This window comes from Eumetopias jubatus, unplaced genomic scaffold (assembly GCF_037043125.1).
Source record: "Eumetopias jubatus isolate StellerSeaLion01/CBP00866 unplaced genomic scaffold, mEumJub1_p1.0 scaffold_6, whole genome shotgun sequence".
NCBI lineage: Eukaryota > Metazoa > Chordata > Mammalia > Carnivora > Otariidae > Eumetopias > Eumetopias jubatus.
In genome coordinates, this window is record NW_028274812.1 from 32,458,935 (window position 1) to 32,480,998 (window position 22,064).

Below are 22,064 nucleotides of genomic sequence, written 5' to 3' on the forward strand. Positions count from 1 at the left end.
TGCAGTGCTAGAGTCAGGAACCTTATTGCAGTAGGCTGAATGGTAACTCAAAGGTAAGTATTTGGCAATAGTAAATAGAGTGTGTGTGTGTGTGTGTGTGTGTGTCATTTTGTGCATGAGCATGTGTGCTTCAGAATAAAAAAAAAAGAGCAGTACACAGAGGAATGTGTAGGACAAAGGGAAGGTTGTTCTATTTGGGAACTTTATTACTTGAAAGAAATGTACACATCATTACAGGCTGTGAAGAAACTACCAGAAAAAAAGAATTGAAAGACCAGAGAAAGGGAAAAGAGAGAACATGGTTGCATAGCAGACAGACAGAAGTTGGACCAGCAGAAGTCTGTCTGAATCCTTGCTGCCCAATGGAACTTGCCACAACGACATCAAGGGTTGCCATGCCGTCCAATACAGTAGCCACTAGCTGTATGTGGCTACTGAACACTTGAGATGCAACCAGTACAACTGAGGAACTGAATTTTAAATTTTAACTAATATAAATTTAAATCACTACATGTGACCACTGGCTATGGAACTGAACAGTGCAGCTCTACACTAAAGGAAGAGATATGAGGCTGAAGACCCATCAGCCCTGGGCAGGGCACTTGAGTTGGTCATCCCAACGGTCTCATGTAGGCAGGAGGGCTGCCATGCTGAGAGGCAGGGGGCAGGGTAGGACCCTTGAGGGAAAAGGTTTGGAAGGGAGATAAAGGAAAAGATAGGAAAGAGCTGACCAGAACAACGAAAAGCAAAACACAGCAGGACTGAGGGCCCAGCTGAGACTGGAGACAGTATATGGCAGGCAGTCTAGGAACAAATAAGGCAAGGGGCTGGCTTGATAAAAGGTTGGGAGCTGAATGTCAGAGGTGCTAACAAGAGACTGTGGAAATAAAACATGGCGCCATGGACAGGTAAGGAAGCAAAGCCATGTGCTCAGAAGAAAAGGAAGGGGGCAAGAGATCAAGGCCTCAATTGGGTCAAACAAGGGTAAATGAGTGAGAGAGAGAGAGAGAGAGAGAGCACGCAGGAGAGGATAGATGGTTTAGGACCCAAGGGGATGGAGTAGTTCTAGGTAATGTAAGGGCTTGGGGCAAGTCCTGATTGGCTTAAAAGAAGCAGGCAACAAGAACATAGAAGTAAGTTTGGATGGTTGTTCTGGTGATTATTCGGAAAACCCATGATGGTGGCAGGGACCACCAATGAAAGAACATGAGCCAAGTACAAAGCCCTCAACAAATCAGAAAATCAGTAAGCATGCTATACTGACACACAAGAAGAAATCCCCTAAGAATAAGAATTTTTAGGACAGAGTTTCTGCAGAATCCTGCACCAAACCAGAGAGAGAAAGGGAGGGCAAGTGTGGGAAATGTAATCTCAAATGTGGCTTATTAGGAAGTCCTGAAGAAGGACTTTCTGGGAAAAGCAGAGAGACAGGAGGGCTGACCACAAAAGTTAAGAGCAAAACCAGCCACATCCCTATCACACACAATGCCATCGGCCTGTGGGTCCCAAATCCACAGTCCAGCCGCCCTCCTGCCCAAGTCAGCATGCATGGCCTGCCACCTGCTCAATGCCAAATCAACACGCCTTGACCTCAGGCTGACAAGGACTCAAACTGACACTCTTTCCCTCAAATTCCAGCCCCTGTGCTCAAGTTTGTGCACAAAAATGGGCATAATTATAACAGCAGAATGAAGCAACCCAAATAGTGACCCTAATTCTGTGGAATATGAATAAAAGGAATGTGCTAGGCTGAGAGTATCTCCAGCAAGCGCATCAAAGAACAATACATACAGTATGATTCTGGTTCCTAAAACAGACAAATCTAGAAAAAATAAAACAAGAAGAAATCAAAGAGGGAGACAAACATAAGAGACTCTTAATCATAGGAAACAAACTGAGGTTCGCTGGAGGGGAGGAGGGTGGGAGGGTGGGGTAACTGGGTGATGGGCATGAAGGAGGGCATGTGATGTAGTGAGCACTGGGTGTTATCTGCAACCAATGAACCACTGAACTCTACCTCTGAAACTAATAATACACTATATGTTAATTAATTGAATTTAAATTAAAAAAAGGAACCACCTCCCCCCCAAAAAAAGAAGAAAGAGGAGGGCTAACTGTCTGCAAAGATGATTATCTCCCAACAAGGAGGGGTCATGTTGGTACCATAAACAACCTGCCCTTTCTGTGAGTTTCTCTATCTAGCTTCCCTAGGACTTCTGTTGTGCTTCACTTTTCTCCAAAGAGGCAGAGGAAGTAACCGCGTTTTGGGCTATTACTATTATAAAATCAGGTCACAATTTTTGCAGCTATTAAATGCATTTGCATTATTGAAAGAGATACTTCATTTTCCACTTGTGCAGGAGTTATTTTGGAGTTATCTAGCTATTAAATTTCATAAGGTTAAATTTCCCCATATGTACACAGGGGGTTCAGTATCATCCATACTGTAAAGCTGTGTCACATTCTCGTATCCAGGTCTTTCTCATCCTCGTTTTATATATTAACACTTATTCTCATTATTTCTCTCCCTCTCCGTCTTTCGTTTTATGACTTGCAAAAACTAGAAACTTAAAATTTCTCCCCTCTCCTATAGTGCCAATAATGCCCACATGCATGGATGCACGCGCGTGCGTGCGCGCGCGCACACACACACACACACACACACACGCACGCATTCACCTCTCCATTGTCACAGAGAGACATTTTCCAGGCACTGTTTTTACAACTATCACAAAATGGTTAAACGTAAGATTGAACAGTGGCCTAATTTATTATTTTATCATAAATATTTCTATTTTCTCAAGGATATTAATATTATCTGTTTAGCTGTTTTAGATATGGCCATTCATTCTTAATAATAATTGGTATCAAATTCCTTAAAACTGTATTATTTGCTTCTTTCAAGAACTTATACTCCCCCCTGTGGCAATCTGATGGAAAAAAAAAACAGAAAATGCAATTTTAAGGACAGAATCACAAAATTCATAAATCATTCACAAGTGACATAACAATGGTATGTGCCTTGCTAGAAAAAAGCTGTCAAGAGAAAGTCACAACATTCTTTTCATCCTGTGTAATCTGCATAATACATGACCCCAAAACCTACTGGGCTAAGGGCTAATTTTTGGCAAATGCTAAGGCAGAAATTTAGGATCTGAAAATATTTAGATATGAGCTAAAAGGAAAGTTTTATTTTACTTTAGCAAACATTTTTTGAGTGCTTACTCTGTGACAAGCACTGTGCTGGGTGCTTTCCAAGATTTTTGATATTTAATCCTTACAAATTATCCCATCAATCCTATGAGGTGGGTTTTGCTAGTATCTCCAAATTGAAAGGAGCCAACTGAGGCTTAAATTAAGTAATGTGCCTGATGGATGTCACACATTTAATAAAAACAGCTAAATAATGAAACAAAGAAGAAGAAAGAAAGAAACTCTCTCTTGAAATAGTCAAAAAGAGAAATACAAAATCTAGCAAATTCTATGTTCAGGTCAATTCTATGTTACTGTTAATAGAACATTTGAAATCAAGACAACAAAAAGTTGGTCTAGCTAAATCCAAAACAAGTTTTGGATTTATGAAATACTTTAAGTATTTCATAAATACTTAGTTTTATGAAATGTTAGTTTTAGTTTTATGAAATACTAGTTTTATGAAATACTTTAAACTACAGAATTAACTTACTTTAATAAAATTTCATTCTAGAATATCAAACTCAAACTGTTGAAAAATCTCATTGATTAAATATGAATCAAGCTTATTTTGTCAGGCTTTATTCTTGAGATCTTAAAAAGGTAAACATCTAATTTTTTTTAAAATGATCTATCATCAGTGTCTTTTTTCACCTTTGCTTTTCCAGGCCCAGCCCGATTGCATATTGGACTGTGTGGTAACACAGTATTCCCCTACCACCACCTCTGCCAGGAAAGATGAGAAATCCCCAGCAAAGTGACCCTCAGCAGTGCTTCTCTAAAAGGATGCCCACTGATGCACCTGTCAATGCATTTGGGACGCTGGTGCTGCCTTGGGTCACCTCAGATTAGTCTAACCGTCTACTTACTGTAAACAGAGTAGGTTCCAGATTGCCCTTGTTACTTGACATAAAGTCATTTTCTCTTCTTAAAAAGCTGGATGTGATGCATGAGAAATATAGAAGTTTGGAGTTGCTGAGCCCTCTTCAGATTTAGGCCAGGATTCAGCTGAACGAGGTGAGAACATCAGAGAGGCAGAAGAGGTATCACGATGCTGCCCCCCCAACCCCCCACCCCACCCCCACCCCACCCCACCCCACCCCCAGCAGCTCCTTCAGAAGCTAGCTGGGAAAAAATCTGCTTGACTGGTAAGGGAGAGGCCTGCCTGGAAAGTAGTCAAAGCCAACAGGGGATACTTTGGCCATGGCAGTGCCCAGCTCTACTGCAAAGTAAAATTGGTTCAAAGTCTAGCTGAAGCTGGACCGGAAGTTTGCTTGCTCACCTACAGAGCTGAAAACACACAGAGTCTCGAGAATCAACCATATATGGAAATGGCAGGGCAAAACACATGAGCAAGAAGAATAAACAGAGAGCGGTTAGAAAATGATGTAAATCACCGCAAAAGATTCATTTCGACAAAATCAACTTTCATCATCTCTATGTGAGAAATAGCTTAATGGTGAAATATTTCCAGACATTAGAAAGTTTATGGTTATATGAAACTTTTTTCCTATAGTTGCTAATTTTCACATACATGCATGGGTCAATAAGAAAAGTCCCTCATTATAAACCTGCCATTCCTGGATAACACTCTTAACCGCTGCTCTGTGTAGTTATGACATAGATCTCATTCCGTTAACAACATGAAATTAGGCATGATTCAAATCACATTATTTCACTGTGAAAGGAGAGAAGGGAAAAGCTGTGAGCCTGAAATACAAACTGTATTCAGTTTAAGGAAAGTGCATTTTCACTGAAGAGGAAGTTCACAAAATAAGCATTATGTTAACAGCATGCAAGACCATGTCTATTAAGGGATACTTGGGAAGAATCGATGTTTAGGAAGGATGTTGCTTCAATGTCAATGGCCTGAGGCTCTATCGCGATATTTAATCACCAGGGTTGCTCATCAGTGAATGATGCAATTATTCAAGAAGATTTTCATGATGCCTGTGGTTGGTCTGAGACTCAGTCTAAACAAGACTGCACTGAGTTAGAGACTGAACATTTTCAGTGTGGGCAGAAGTTGATGTCACACTGGTACATACCTTGATATTAAGCCTTCCAAAGCATACCCATCATCTTGGTTCATTTTTCCTTTTTCAGCTACATCAGTTCATCAGCAGATCGCAAGCAACCCATTTGTCTATACAGCAAAATCACAAAAATCTTAACTGCAAAAAAAAAAAAAAAATCCTTTGTCTAAGTCCAAAGTTCTCTCCTCATGCAGATCATAATCATTATCTTTCTACTTCATGCTTATCTCAGACCACAGCATGATACTGACTGGGCCAATTAGCCCACAGTGTTTTATTTTATATGTGTACTTTAGGATGCTTCTAGGGTGTGTACTTTAAGAGTTTAAGAAAATTGGAGTAACTACCTTAAGAACATACAGCATTCAGAGATCACTGTATCGAGAATGTGACGAAAAGAAGCAGTAGAGTTTGGAAGAAGAGTCAAGGGTGTGCCCTTCACAAGACCTGAATTCAGATTTACATGTCCCCTCTCCACCTCTGACCAAGCTTGTGTTACATCACATAGCCTTTCTGGACCTTGATTTTCTCACCTGCAAAGTGGGGAGAATAATACCTCACAGAGTTGCTAGGAAGCTCAAGTGACACAGTGTATGTGAGAAGGTTTTTAAACTTAAAATCTCTACATAAACAGAAGGTGATACAGCCATACAGGGCATCCATTTCAGGCACCCAGACAAAGCTCTGAGTAGCATTCTTGTTAAATTGATCTGACAAAATTGGCATTGTACATTCCACTGTCAAATTAAACAATGCATTAGTTCACTTTTACTCCAACTCTGATGATGTCAAGAGCTTAGAGTGTGCTTTTCTTCATTTGTGGTGTAAGCTCTCACTTAGAAGGTAAGACATTTTCTCAGAAAGCTTTATCGATGTGTTCAGATTTTCATATATGATTCCCAAAGGCATAGTTGTTTAAAAAATTCACACATAGGAAAACATCTTAGAAACTCTTTGGACAATTTGAACAACTTAGTATTCAGCATTCTAGAATGTACTGGCTACCAGTTTCCATTTAATTTGAAAACTTGCTTGTCAATATCATGGTGCCATAGTTCACATTTCAAAATGAAATGAAAGAAAAATGTCAATTCAAATATATGTAGAGTGTAAAAATGTCTGTGGCATTATGTTAAGCAAAACAATACCATCTTGGTTTCTGAGAAACAAATAATCTAAAGAAAACATCATGGACACAGGCACTAATAAATGTTTGGTTCTTTAATATCTACACACTGTCTTCTTACCTAAGGATTAGTGGTAGCTTATATGTTTTCACTGAAGAAAGGACTATTTGGACCTCCTTTCCCCCATGAAAAAAAATGGAATGAAAATGATAAAATGGAAATGAAGGGATCAGATGCCATCATGTGACTAAAATAGGCTGAGTGTAGAATTTCTTTTCATGTATCCTGAAAACTATGATTAAAAGAAAAACATTGTGATATCTCTCCCATACAGATGACATGCAAGAGCATAAGACAAATAAAAAAAGTTTCCTTTGTGAAGTATCTCTGTCAATTCTGAGCATCCAATCGGAAAAATAAATAAGTAGGATTTGATTTTGTGTAAGCTCTTAACAAAGATCTTTAAAATCCTTGCAAAATTGAATGGTGTTATAAAGTCAGACTGTGATGGGCTTTTAAAATCAAGGCTGAGTTGGGCTTAGTCTTAAAGGCAAGGAAGAACCATTGAAAAACAGAAGAAATTGGTAAATTTAAAATCTTAATACATTATGTAAAAGTACTTTCATAAATATGGTGTCCTGGGGCTGAAAAATAACCTTGAGCAAGCGGGAAATTTGGGCTCTGAGAGGAATGGTACCTTCCCTGAGCTTATATGGCAGGCAGACGACGACAGGTACGGAGCTCATATCTCCAGCCCTCTAGCCAGTCCTCTGGCCCTACCCAGTGGTTTTTGAATGTACTCCAGGGAGGGAGGTCTCGCTGGCTCAGTTGGAAGAGCATGCGACTCATGATCTCGGGGTTGTGAGTTCGAGCACCATGCTGGGTGTAGGGATTACTTAAATAAATAAATAATTAAAAAAAAAAAAAGAAAAGAAAACACATATCCAGGAAGCCCTGAAGTTGTGAGAAGGGCTCAGGCTTGTTGGTAGGAGGTGGGAACACATTTCAAAGGGTGAGCTGATGGGGCCTTAGTTTGCCCCATCTCCCCGAACCTCAGTAGAATCTCTAGGGACACATTTACATCACATGTCTATTTTACACTTGTCCTTTCAAAAATTTATCCTTTCCCTTTCTTCCATTCTTTGAAATAGTTATCTAGTCTGAATGGTCTGTTTTTCCTAAACTTATTGATTTGGTTTCCCCAAATCACACATTTGAAAGAAAGGTTACCTCCCTTCTTTTTCATTCTCTCTTACCACCTCAAGGATCACCAAAGAGACTCTTCCCATTTGGGCTGATAAAACTAAGGGCTGTAAAGACTTGGGGTTGCTAAACTAGTAAATTCGAGTCGCTAATATATCAGGAAAAGTACTGGAAATCCATCTCTACCTGTAGTAGCATCCACGTTCTCCAGCACCATCTCAGATTAATGCGAGCAGACTAGAGGCAGCACAGGATTTTAATTAAACTAATAACGTAAGTGAGACAAGTAGTAAACTGAAGAAAATGTCATTAAAAAAAATTCCTTTCCTTTCTCACTCTAACCTTCAACTGCATCTACAAGCAAGTAAATGAACAGGCAAACATTAAACACAGACTGCATGGAACAGCCTTGACTACCTTCTGGACCAACACCTTTGCATCAGAAAATATCCCAAGAAAGTCCGAGAACTAATTATAAGGAGGAAAGAGCAGGGAGGAAATGAATGTAATTTAGATAGTAAACATCCGCACTTCTTTCCCACTTCTGAAGTCCCAGGGAGTACGCTCTCTCTTTAACCTTCATCTTAAGCAAATATAAGGCAATGCAAACCAAGCCAGGGTCTCTGAAGATTTTAGGATAATATTTATAACAATTTTTCCAAAAGCTGTCTGGCATATCATTTTTTGGAGTGGAATTCCTTGACCTAATTGAATTTGAGGCATGCTAGAAACATCCGAAGCCCACTCCCAACCCACCATAACAACAAACTGCTCCCTGTCCAGATGCCCTTATACGGCCAGACTTCCTATAAATCTGACAGCTCAGTGTATGCATTGCGTATGGGTCTTGGCACTGAGTCACATTCCTCGGGGATGTTTCCCTGGGAGCTCTGATTTCCGCTTTGAGGGCTGGCACAGACTCCTACTTGCTCTTATAAGAAAATGTCTATGACTGAAAGTTGAAAATGTGCAAGATTCCTTCTTTAAGTACACAAACACTCTAAAGTCTGGCCACTTTCCTGTCGTCCTGCCAGGTTTTCTCTATGTCTGATACCTGATCAAATAACCTTTTTTTTAGGGGGGGGGGAAACAACAAGAAACATGAGAAGGAATGTAGTACATCCACAGCTGAACATCTTACAAGACTTCACCAAGCGACCTGTACAGTGGTGCCTGAGTAGACACACGCATACCTTATATAGCTCCGCAAACAGGACTCAGTGGCCAACTTCATGAATTCCTCATTAAAAAAAAAAAAAAAGCCCTCTAAAAAAGCACTTGCCAGATAAACACTCGCTTACAAGACAAAATTAGTGCATCTTAACCATTTTGCACACAAATTCAAAGACCTTTCTCTCCCAGTTCTAACCTGCCGTCAGTCAAAAGCGTTGGGATAAGCCAGAGTTGGACAAAGTTATAAGAAGCCACTATTTCCACTTTACCGCCCAGGTGCACACAAACATTTGCTGAGTCATTTATAATAGTACAAGAATTCAGATCCCATGGCATGTGTTAAGGATGGAGCGTCAGCCTCTCCCTTTGAATTTCCTGGCACTTGATGGCCCCTGGAACACAATATAAACATACTTTTGAGTCTGTGAATATCTTGGGTGTCTTCTCATTCTCTCTCTGTCTCTCTTTGCGTGTGTGTGTCTCTCTGTGTCTCTGTCTCTCTCTTTCTGTCACTTTCTTAATAATGATCTTTCATTTTAAACTCTTCAAAGGAATTTTGATCACAAAGCCTCAACCTAACCTTCTAACGCACAACATGGTTTTTCTATTCTGAGATTCCATGTTCTATATATTTCAGTATATTTTCTCTTAGCCAATATTAAAATCATCCATTTGGAGCCTAACTATGGACTTTTTTGAGACTTCAAGGGACCATGTGAATTTTATAGTAAAACCAAATTCTTTTTATAATATGTCTTGCTATTTTTAACAACCCAGCAGAATGGTAGTATCCAGGCTACATTTGTGGAGAAAAAGAAAATCAAGAAAGACGGGGGGTCAGACATCAACTCCTAAGAATTTTAATCCAATTAACCATCATTAAATCCTGGGAAATAAAACATTCTCATTATCATCATCCTAATAATGTCAACTTAGAAATATGGCTCTTACTTCCCTAAGATTTGTGAATGGCAGTTCTAAGAATATAAACCAGGTCACCTAACTGTAAGCCAGTCCAGCAATTTATCCCTTCCATGAATGAAAGTCTCCACTCTGCTGTACGTGAGGCTATTTATTGGTGGTGGCTCTCAGACTCTCCAGGGCATTCAAAAATTCTCAACCGTTCTCCCATCTACCTCACCCCTGCAAGCCACGAGAGATCACCACCGAGCCCACATCCCACCTTAGGTGAGGCTCCAGCTTCACATCCCTACCCTTCCCCATCTACCCCACCTTCCCAACCATTAGTGGTAGACATAATTCGGGGTTTAGGTCTTGAAAGATTTCACTGTGGCTTCCCACATATTTTGGACTTTTAACATCATCCACGAGGGAAGAAAAAGTTGGGGGCCAAGTTGCCTTTAATACACATGTGGCTATTAACATAACTTGGAATGTTCCGTCTTTAAATAGGAACTTTTAGGCCTCTTCTCTTTGAGGAATGCTTGGAAAGAACACTAAATAACAATGTTGAAAATTCCTCCTGAGCTTCAGAGCCCCCCTCCTTGCTGGCCACTTACGCTGTGGACAGGCAACTACACTGTACAACATGGGCATTGCTTAGGGAGGTAATTGTGTACAGATGATGTGGTCGATGCTGAAGCTGGAGTGGTTCTTCTCTTCTTGGCTCTTTTCCAATAGAATGAATTGAAACATAAAAATGCCGCCAGTTTAAACAGGCTGTTTTCAAATTATAAATCTGTAGTGTTGCTTCTGAATGCTCATCTTTGCCTCATAAACAGGTGTCTTTATCTTAAACCTATCTAGTGAAACATCAACAACTGAAATGAATTTACTTACTGGTAACACCAGTGTCAAATGACGTGGCAACACAATAGAAAAAAAAATGCCAGGGCCCTGGAATCATTCTGTTTACATAAAATGGTAACTGGAATTATTATTAACAACAACAACAACAACAACAACAACAAAAAGCAGTTAAACAATAGATTCTAAATGAAGGCATGCTAACTTAATTCTTTAATGAAGCTAACTAGCAATATTAAGAAATGGAAATGTGCTTAGACTTTATTGGCCATATTTGACTTCTGTGCACAAGCAGAGAGAATAAAACCTGTTGTTTCCTTGACCTGATCTTACTCCACCAGGCTGTAGTCTCCTTGGATATAAAGAGGTCACAATCACTATTCATAGAAGTGTGGAGAGTTGTTACTAAACTATATTATTCACTGACACTCTCAGTTTACAACCAGAAATAATAGGGTACACTGTTCTTGTTATATTATCAGATTTTTTACTGCAAGACAAACCAAGTCCAATCCACATTTGAAGATTATAGGTTTTAGTATAAAAAAAAAATCACTCATTTCTCAAAGACCCAAACTGTATTTAGAACACCTCAAGTAAACCCCAAGCTTCTTGCTGGCTCTCCTGTCTGATCCCCTCTCTTCCCAACACCCAGAACCTCTACCTACTCAACACATAATCATTTGCTCTGACATAACAACAGACCCACTTTTCTGGAAATACTGATGTGCGTTCATCTCTTTTCTCCCTCCCTATACCCCCAACAATAAAACTGTTACATATATTAAGAGAACACAAAGCAAGAGTGCTGGAAATCTCCCCCAGAAAACTGCATCCATAGTCTTGACCCCTGGCTTTGTTCTCTTTCTTGTCACTCAGTAGGCATCCAAACCGTTATCTCAAGTGAGAAAAGATCAAATTCCTACATCTTCAACATGGAATGTGGACTTTGCAGGTAGGCTTCTTGGGAATTTCAGCTGGTCAAAAGCAACTAACTCCTTTTCAGCTCTCTGAAGAGTGTCAAAGGCAGAGAGCCTCTAAAATTAAAATATTATAAAAATAATAAAAAGGAAACCCTTCCGAATTTTTTAGGGATCCCTGCTGTTAGCCTCTTTGGCTACCTACCTCCTAAAAAGCATTTATGTCAGTGGGTAGAGCGGGAACAGCTATTAGAAACAGAGGGGAGTGGTATAAAAAAAATAATAGTAATTACTGATGTGTTTTTCAATGATATAAATCAGGAGTGGTGCGAAGAAGCAAGAGGGAAAAAAATCCTATTTGGTGCTGGAAATACTGAGCCTTTTTTTTTTTTTTTTTTTTTTTGGTTAGCTGGAGTGTGCCAGCTTTTTCAGACGGGAGGAATGCTGAGTGTCAAGGGGTCAGGATCAATCCGGTGTGAGTTGATGAGGCAGGAAGGTGGGGAGGAATGCGAGGAATGTCCCTGTTTGTGTAGGACTCCATTCAGCTCATTGGCGAGCCGGGGTTGCCCGGAGCGTATAAAAGCCGCGGGCCGCCCGCCTCAGCCTCACACAACAACTCTTCCCGCTGAGAGGAGGCAGCCAGTGCAACTCCAACCCCGCGACCGACCGCCTCCCCGCACCCCGACGGCAGCCGCCCCGGCCGACAGCTCCCAGACCTCAGCTCGGAGCGCCCAGGCACCCACCTCCGGCCCGAGCCCGCGACCCAGCGCCAGGACCGCCGCGCCCACCCCGCCGCCGCCGCCGCCGCCGCCCGCCGCCCGCCCCGCCCGCAGCGCCCACCATGTCCGCCGCCGGCCTGGGCCTGGGCCCGGTTCGCTGCGCCTTCGTGCTCCTGTTCGCCCTCTGCGGCCGGGTAAGCCCAGAGCCCCGCGGCGGCCGGCGCCGGGGGGAGGGCGTGCGGGCGGGGCAGGGCCCGGGGCGCCGAGCGGCGTGCGCCTGCTCACCGCCCCCTCCTCCCCGCAGCCCGCCGCCGGCCAGGACTGCGGCGGCCCGTGCCAGTGTGCAGCCGCGCCGGCGCCCAGGTGCCCGGCCGGCGTCAGCCTCGTGCTGGACGGCTGCGGCTGCTGCCGCGTGTGCGCCAAGCAACTGGGCGAGCTGTGCACCGAGCGCGACCCCTGCGACCCGCACAAGGGACTCTTCTGCGACTTCGGCTCTCCCGCCAACCGCAAGATCGGCGTGTGCACCGGTAAGAGCTGCGGGCCCTGGTGTCCCGGCCGCCGGCGCCCCCCCCCCCACTCCCCCGGAGCCCTGTTCCCCGCGCATCCCCGACTCGCTTACTGCTACCGATGCCTGACCCTTGCATCCCCCCGCCCCCCTTGTTCCCTTCCTCTCCTTCAGCTAAAGATGGTGCCCCCTGCGTCTTCGGAGGAACGGTGTACCGGAGCGGAGAGTCCTTCCAGAGCAGCTGCAAGTACCAGTGCACTTGCCTGGACGGGGCGGTGGGCTGCGTGCCCCTGTGCAGCATGGACGTCCGCCTGCCCAGCCCTGACTGCCCTTTCCCGCGGAGGGTCAAGCTGCCCGGGAAATGCTGCGAGGAGTGGGTGTGCGACGAGCCCAAGGACCACACCGTGGTTGGCCCTGCCCTTGCCGGTGAGTTGAAAAGGCCTCAAAGTCAGTGTTGTGATCCTGCCCCCCAGGGGCTGACTCCTAACTTTGCCAAGGGAAGGGGGAAATGTCTTGTCCTGGCGTCTTACCTTGTGTTTGTGTGCTCTGCTCTCACAGCTTACCGACTGGAAGACACGTTTGGCCCAGACCCAACTATGATCCGGGCCAACTGCCTGGTCCAGACCACAGAGTGGAGTGCCTGTTCCAAGACCTGTGGAATGGGCATCTCCACCCGGGTTACCAATGACAACGCCTTCTGCAGGCTGGAGAAGCAGAGCCGCCTCTGCATGGTCAGGCCTTGCGAAGCTGACCTTGAAGAGAACATCAAGGTACATTTTCTGCTCCTATTAACTAGTTTTCCTGGAATCATAATGGATAGGATCAAAGTTGGGTCTCACCGCCCTGGTTATTATAGACCTTTTATCTCCAAAAATATCTAACCATCACGTTGTTTTGCTGGAATGAGATGTTGTGTAATAGGAACCCCCAGCTTTCCACTATGAAATTCTCCACCCTGTTAGTTAATTCAAGACATCCCAAGAGAGGCTATGTCTATTTTTGGGAAACTGGCAAATGAGACTCAAACTTCCTCTCCTCAAAATATAAACAAAAGTCAGACAACTTAAGACTAAAACACACAGAGCTTGAAGAAAGCCACTCCCCTTAATAGGGTCATTGATTTTTTTTTCCCCCTTCGGTTTTGTCTTCCTTAGAAGGGCAAAAAGTGCATCCGTACCCCCAAAATCACCAAGCCTGTCAAGTTTGAGCTTTCTGGCTGTACCAGCGTGAAGTCCTACCGTGCTAAGTTCTGTGGCGTGTGCACGGATGGCCGGTGCTGCACCCCACACAGAACCACCACTCTTCCTGTGGAGTTCAAGTGCCCCGACGGGGAGATCATGAAGAAGAGTATGATGTTCATCAAGACCTGTGCCTGCCATTACAACTGTCCCGGAGACAATGACATCTTTGAGTCCCTGTACTACAGGAAGATGTATGGAGACATGGCGTAAAGCCAGGGAGTGTGAGAGACATTAACTCATTAGGCTATAACTTGAACTGATTCACATCTCATTTTTGTGTAAACATGATTTCAGTAGTGCAAGTTATTTAAATCTGTTTTTCTAACTGGGGGGAAGAAAAAGTCCCACCAAATTCAAAATATTGTGCCATGTGACCTTCAAATAGTCTATCAACCCAGACACTGGTTTGAAGAAAGTTAAGACTTGACAGCGGGACTACATTAGCACATAGCACCAGAATGTATACTGAGGTGTGGCTTTGGGAGCAGTGGGAGGGCACCTGCAGAAACGATTGTCATCTTAAAGTAGTATGTGCATGCTCTTTGGAGTGTAATTGAAAAGGAAAACCTTAGCAAGCTCACTGACCTCCAGCGACAGCTAGGATGCACGTTCTCCAGCCTTCCTGAGGCTGGGTCAAGTTCTTCTTTAAGTCAGAACAGCAGATTCAGCTCTGACATTCTGATTTGAATGATACTGTTCAGGAATCAGAATCCTGTCTATTAGACTGGACAGCTTGTGGCAAGCGAATTTGCCTGTAACAAGCCAGAATTTTTTTTATTGAAACTGTAAATATTGTGTGTGTATATATATATATATATATTTGTACAGTTATCTAAGTTAATTTAAAGTTGTTTGTGCCTTTTCGTTTGTTTTTAATGCTTTGATATTTCAAATGTTAGCCTCAATTCTGAACACCATAGGTAGGACGTAAAGCTTGTCTGATAATTCAAAGCATGAAATGGATATTCAAATGGAAATTCTGTTCATCAAAACAGATTGTTTCCTGAATATGAGGCAATGATGTCCTTGGAAGTCTGATCTGTCAGTTTGAAATGTGGTAGCCTCACTATTAATGAACAAATGGCCTTTATGAAAACACGAGTGGCTCTGTATAGCTGATCAGTTTTTCCACCTGGAAGCATTTGTTTCTACTTTGACTATGACTGTTTTTTGGACAGTTTACTTGTTGAGAATGTGACCAAAAGTTACATGTTTGCACCTTTCTAGTTGAAAATAAAGTATATATTTTTTCTATAAAAAGTGTGATTATTCACTTACTCTTCTAAATATTTGTTTTCTTGAGTATATAGGGGAGGCTTTTATTTGTCTTAAAACAATTCATCTATAATTTTTTAAATCTCATATATACTGATAAATTGGTTAATCAGTTCAATAGAATTTTACATAAACCTACTTCACACTGAATCAAGTGTCACAAACTTGCAGGCATACATTGTGTGTGTGTGTGTGTATATATGTATATATATATAATTGTGTGTGTGTGTGTACAGAGTACAGGGCATTTTTTGTTACCTTCACAGTACTTTATAGACATTGAAATTCAATTCTCTTTGGATAACTATTCTCCAACAACCCCTATTGGTTACACTTGGTCTTGTTTACATTTAATACCTCTGGCCATTGCAGGCATTTAATTTACAACGTTTCACATCACAAACTAGTCTGTGTGCCTTATTCATTGGAAAGGTTTTAACTATTTTTTGAGTTTGTATGCTCTACTACAGATCTATTTCTGAACTTTAATAATTTCACTGTTAACTCTGCAAAGTAAAATCTGCATTTAAATGGAACCATTTGATAAGTTGCGTTTTTGTATAATTCTGTTTTCAGTTGCCATGATAACCAATCACAAATAGATGATGGCCTAAGTAGAAAAGGAGCATAATTTCTATTAATATTAGTAGAAATTTGTCTTAAAAGCAACATCTCCATTGCCCCAAGCTTTGGACTATCAGACTTCCAAGATCAATAGCTTACCAAGTAGTTGGTAAATGACAAAATGAAATTGTTCAAGAAGCCTGGAAATGATACTGGACCTAGCCAGGCCTCTTCCAAAAAGTCAACTGAAGTAAGTGGCAAACAAAAATATTCCAAAGACAACTGAAAGCAGTTTTCTCCAGATCAGTATAGCTGTGGATTATGGCGGGGTGGGGGGAGTTGCAGACAAACTAACCCATCACAGGGTAATTAGCAATGTTGTAGTGCCAGTGTCATTCCAAGAGACAAAAATACATCTGAAAATAAAGACTAGTTCTACAAACAGTGTCCATGCCACAAACCAAAGGGAAAACTTCCTGTGTTCAAAATGTGCAAAGTATTTCTGGTCGAAACATTGGACTTTTAGGATACACCCACATTCGTATATAGCAACATTGTTGGCAGCTATACCCACTTCCCCAAATAAACCCACATGTACACACACACACATTGCCTAGTCCACATGTTCTCTCTGTCAATATACTTCTAGATGCAAAGATGAAGGGCCATGATAAATGAGCCTGAGTGTTTTATATTTTTTTAAAGATTTTATTTATTTGAGAGAGAGAGAACACAAGCAGAGGGAAGGGCGGAGGGAGAGGGAGAAGCAGACTCCTGGCTGAGCAGGGAGCCCGACACTACGGGGCTCAATACCAGGACCCTGAGATCATGGCCCAAGCCAAAGGCAGATGCTCAACTGACTAAGCCACCCAGCCACCTCGAGCCTGAGTGTTTTAAAAAGAATTTGAGAATTCTGGGAAGATAGAAGTAGTAACAGAAGCATAGATTTTAGATTTTTCAATTTTCCACATAAAAACAGAGTAACTATATTGCAACATCAAAATCCCATGAACAATATTTACAACAAAATTAGGTGGCAAGGCATCCTTTTAATCCCAAAACGTTAGGGGGAGAAAATCATCAAACGCCACAAGATGTGCACTGTGTCAGCATATGTGTGGGAACAAAGAGATGCAACAGGATATCTGATACTTCTGAGAAGAGAGCTCCAAAGCAGCCAACAGTGAAGTGTGGGAGACCAATTTGAGGGTAGGGGTTCTGCCCAGTCAAATAAATCTTACAAACCAGAGTTCTCTCCCACGGGAGCATTCCATGCTCGTGGGAATGGAATCGAAATTGAGCAGATCAGAGACAACAAAGACATTGAAAGAAAAGGTCTAAGTGAAAATGAGGAGAGAAACAAAGGTTCATAATGTGAGGAAGTAAAGCCGCCATATTTATAAAATCACATGAAAACAATAAAAGAGGGATACCTGTGAAGTTCGAAACCAAGCGTCCTTACAGAACAAAGTTCAAGAAAACTAATTTCACGTAAAAAATAGGAAAACAAAACTATCAAAGCCAATTCCCATACATTATTATATGAAAATAATAAAGGACAGAATAAATCCTTACAGATAATAAAAGCATGTCAGAAATACATGCCCAGAAAACACATCCAAACTGTATTATTTCAAGAGAACATTTAAAAAATGAGAGTAGACATAAATGATAAAAAGGAAACAACTAATGACATAAAACAGCAACATATGTCAGAGTTAGTAAAACTTAGAAATATGTTGATAAAACTCAGGAAGGAATTGGAAATAAAAAAAATATATCAAACAAGAAGGAACACAAGAGTGAATAAATACCACAGATAATTCTTTAAGAAGAATAGATGGTTAGGAGGAGGAAGGAAATTTTTTAAATAAAAAAAGAATGAAAGTGTTTCAAGAAAAATTGATATATATTTTATTATATATTGATATATATTGTAGATAAACAAAGAAGATCTAACATATGGATAGCAGGAGTTCCTGGAGAAGAAAACAAAAGCTATAAATCAAGAAAACTTTACTGAAATAAAAAGTGGTTTGAAAGCACATATTGTAAAAGCATGCCATGTACCTAATAAAACCCACCAACACCAAGATGTATTCTAGTAAAATTTCTGAAATATAAAGAAAAAGGAAAAATCATCAGAACATCTAGGCAAAGAGAACATGAATCTTTTAAGTAAAAGGAAATTAACTCATCATCAGACTTTTTGACAGCAACACTTTATTTATTTATTTATTTATTTACTTAAGCAATGCTTTATACCAAAAAATTGGATTAACATTTAGGACACTCAAAGAAAGAAAATGTGAATTAAAGAAATTGTATCCTCCAGAACTGACATTCAAGACAGACAAATTGACAAAAACATGCAAGAATTAGGGTGCCTGGGTGGCTCATTTGGTTAAACAGCCAACTCTTGGTTTCAGCTCAGGTCATGATCTCAGGGTTGTGAGATCGAGCCACGCATCTGGGCATGGAACCTGCTTGGGAGTCTTTCTCTCCCTCTCCCTCTGCCCCTTCCCTGACCATTCTCTCTCTCTCTAAAAAAATAAATAAATAAAATTAAATAAAAATAAAACATGTAAGAATTTACATCATTTTGTTCCTGTGGGCCCTTTCTGAAAAACCCTATTAGAGAAAAAGCTCAGAAAACAAAAATATCTCAGAGATACTAATATAAAAACTGGTATATGAACATTAAATATAGCTTATTTTGAGGACTAAGATTCAGTGAAGTTTAAAGAGGAGAACACATAGTGTACAGTGGCTGTACAACATGTTTTGACAGCATAGGATGCAGCCATATAGGGTGGGGGAGAATAGACATAGCGGACACCTCCCCCCAAATATTTAACTGCTTTTATTGGTGGTGGTAGTGGTATTGTTATTCAGAGACTGTTGGGTGTATAATATGGGATAAAGCAAGCGAGCCGTTTTGGATATTCTAATTCTATCACTAGTGTTGGTGAGTACTGGGATTCCTAGTGAGGAAGTCACAAAATACAGATATAATATAAAAGTGGTTAAGTTAAATTCCGTATTTCTTAATTTGAACTAGAAATACCAGCATAAACTTATGATGTATTTTATCTCCTAACACACACACACACACACACACACACACACACACACATTTTTTCCTACATCCACTCCCTGAAAAGACTTAGATACAACAACAACTCAAGAGGAATAAGCATTCCTAGGCTACTATCGTGCTCTTGAAATACTATTTTCCACTAAAAGAAATGAAGGCTTCTTGGAGAATGGCTTATTTCAGGTCTAGCACAAGGAATGTGTAAGATAAATACATTTAATCAGGGACTACCTTTTCATATTGGATAAAAATGAAGCTAACAAGGACAGTTAAGACCATATCAAAAAGGTACAGGAGGCAAATTTAAAAGACTCCTATTAAAGATGGGGCAATTTGGGACGCCTGGGTGGCTCAGTTGGTTAATGATCATGACCTTTGGCTCAGGTCATGATCCCAGGATCCTGGGATCGAGTCCCGCATCCGGCTCCCTGCTCAGCAGGGAAGCTTCTTTTCCCTCTACCCCTCCGCCCTGCTTGTGATCTCTCTCTCTCTCTCAAATAAATAAATAAAATCTTTAAAAAAAAATAAAATGAAGATGGGGCAATTTGAATGGCTGTAAGGATAAGAATTGCAGTACATTAAGATCATCAACTGGGGCGCCTGGGTGGCTCAGTCGGTTAAGCATCTGCCTTTGGCTCAGGTCATGATCTCAGGGTCCTGGCATCGAGTCCTGCATCGGGCTCCCTGCTCTCAGGAGAGCCTGTTTCTCCCTCTCCCCCTGCTCCTCTCTCTCTCTCTGTCTAATAAATAAAATCTTAAAAAAAAAAAAAGATCAACTGTCCTTAAATTTTTAGTTCATTCTGATAGTTAAAGAAAAACACCTAATTGGTGACCTGAGAATGACAGAGAACCTATTCATTATACACAAGCTCTCTGATGATTTAAGTATCAGACTTTTGGTACTCTACACATTTCACAGTGCCTCAGAAGCACTCAGCCCAATCTGTACCAACCCCAGACATAATTCCAAGCTGACTTTTAAAAGAAATAAATCTCTTAATTTATGGTAATCATCTCATGATGGTTAGTTTCAAGTAATTTTATATTCTCTTAAAATAATCTTCTGTATTTTTCCAAATTCTCAGACATGAACACACATTATTTTATAATCAGAAAAAGATTTTTAAAGTAAATCTTTCAAAAAAATAAAATAAATCTTTTATCTCCTTACTAAATCATAACAGAGAATACAACAACATGTGTTTGAAGTTTTCATGATTTTGGATTTAATGAACTGTTCACAATATATAAATAAATAAATGGCTTAGCTATTCAAGCCACTATTCCTTAATTAGCTGTGTGCCTAGGAGCATGTGCAACACGCATGTAGCCTCTAGAGAATCCACATATATTCATACATATCAGTGTATTTTCATACCTCATTCTCCCATGCCATAAATAAAATCATGGAAGATTTTTCTTCATAAGTTTTTAATAACCATTCTTTAGGGCACCTGGGTGGCTCAGTTGGTTAAGCGACTGCCTTTGGCTCAGGTCAAGATCCTGGAGTCCCAGGATCGAGTCCCACATCGGGCTCCCTGCTCGGCAGGGAGTCTGCTTCTCCCTCTGACCAACCCCCCTCTCTTGTGCTCTTTCTCTCTCATTCTTTCTCTCAAATAAATAAATAAAATCTTTAAAAAAATATTCTTTACCTCATGAATCATACTGATTATATATAGACTGTTGCTAAGACTAAGAATAAACAGTGTAAAATATATCCTTAAAATACTAAATCAGATTCCAAATACAAATACAGGATCCAAAGAACTAGACATGAAGACCCACCTTCCATATCAGATGTTTAAAGATAGTGAAAAAAGAGGAAGAAATGTCAAGTTAGTAAGAAATATTATTGATTAATTAGAATTTACGTGTCAAGAACATAAAGCATATTATGACTTGCATTAGTTCAACAAATGCTAACAGTTTTTGTCAACACAGTGAACGTATGTAATTCAGACCAATATAATAACTGGAAAATTGTATGTCAGCATCTACTAAAGGCAAATATATAACTTCCTATGACACAGTAAACTTTCACTCTTAGACATAAATCCAAGAGAAATGAACAAAATGCATAAACAAAATTCTCAAAGCGGTTCTGTCCATCCCAAAACTGAAAACAACCCAAATGTATATCAACAGAAAGATGGATAGAATGTAGAATAGTCATATGGTGGAATAATATACATCAATAAAAAAAGAACCACTGACATTATGCTGAATGAAAGAAGCCAAATACAAAAGTATGTATACTGTATGATTTCATCTATATGACACTGAAGAATAGGGAACACTAATTAATGGAGATAGAATTCAGAATAATGGTTACTTTGGAAGGGGGCATGAGAAAATTTGTTATACATTTATTAATGTATATTTCAATTAAAAGATCTAAAAATTGAGTAAATAAATTCAAACACCTTTTTAAAGGAAGATTGTCAAAACATTAAAAAGGATTACCTAGGGGTTATTTTTTCCACCTTTATAGTATTCTAGATTTTCAAAATTGTTTACAAAGAATAATTATACTTTATAAACAGAAAAAAATGTAAATCCAAAATGAAACTAGTGAATAGAAACCGTGGAAGTATGTAATTGATGTTTATTTAATGGGACTCAATAAACATCATTTAATTTTATTTATTTATTTTTTAAAAGATTTTATTTATTTGACAGAGAGAGCACAAGCAGAGGGAGAGAGAGGGCGAAGCAGGCTCCCTGCTGAGCAAGGAGCCCGATGTGGGACTCGATCCCAGGACCCTGGGATCATGACCCCGGGCCGAAGGCAGCCGCTTAACCGACTGAGCCACCCAGCTGTCCCAACATCATTTAATTTTAGAGCACAAGATTTCAAGGTTTCTGGAGCTCCATGTGAAAAGTAACATCTCACTATGTAAGTTCTACTTTAACAATAGGAGTTATCAACACATTACATTATGTGCATGTGCATTTCAACAGGATACAGCAGGCAAATGGATATAAAATACTACTTTTATGAAAAACAAAAACTGCTCTTATCCATACCACCTTTACCTAATAAAAACAAGCGAAACCAAAAAACTAGAGATACCAGTTCATGAAGCATCCTGGGGCAGAGCAGAAGCCAAAAGAAGGGAAAAGGAGGTAATACTTTCAATAAGTTTTATTCATATGTGAATAAACCAAAATTTCAAACCAAGTGCAGCTATTTTTTAAAAATCATTACTCTGCATAGACTCAGTTTCATACAAGAAAGTAGGCTT

General features: G+C 40.4%; 1 protein-coding gene and 1 long non-coding RNA gene across 2 annotated transcripts in view; one reads left to right on the forward strand and one right to left on the reverse strand.

Annotated features, from left to right (window-relative positions):
- LOC114225657 (uncharacterized) overlaps positions 1 to 12,323 on the reverse strand; it is a 218,948-nt gene extending 206,625 nt beyond the window's left edge. The window contains exons 1-2 of the long non-coding RNA XR_003612609.2: positions 12,259 to 12,323; positions 5,241 to 5,366 (exon numbers count right to left, since the gene is read on the reverse strand). This is a non-coding gene — a long non-coding RNA (uncharacterized LOC114225657). The remainder of the gene's footprint in view (positions 1 to 5,240; positions 5,367 to 12,258) is intronic.
- Positions 12,021 to 15,143, forward strand: CCN2 (cellular communication network factor 2). Its single transcript, XM_028125380.2, has 5 exons — positions 12,021 to 12,331; positions 12,442 to 12,664; positions 12,817 to 13,068; positions 13,201 to 13,412; positions 13,797 to 15,143. The coding sequence occupies exons 1-5, from the start codon at positions 12,260 to 12,262 to the stop codon at positions 14,091 to 14,093; spliced, it is 1,056 nt and encodes a 351-aa protein (XP_027981181.1). The 5' UTR covers positions 12,021 to 12,259; the 3' UTR covers positions 14,094 to 15,143.
- The last annotated feature ends 6,921 nt before the right edge of the window (positions 15,144 to 22,064 follow it).

What these genes read in the sequence shown, in the direction of transcription:
- CCN2 (XM_028125380.2), top strand. Translation starts at nt 12,260, where the DNA reads ATGTCCGCCGCCGGCCTGGGCCTGGGCCCGGTTCGCTGCGCCTTCGTG. An exon ending in CAAGATCGGCGTGTGCACCG is followed by an intron (nt 12,665 to 12,816) that starts GTAAGAGCTGCG and finishes CCTCTCCTTCAG; the next exon opens with CTAAAGATGGTGCCCCCTGC. An exon ending in ACCTTGAAGAGAACATCAAG is followed by an intron (nt 13,413 to 13,796) that starts GTACATTTTCTG and finishes TGTCTTCCTTAG; the next exon opens with AAGGGCAAAAAGTGCATCCG.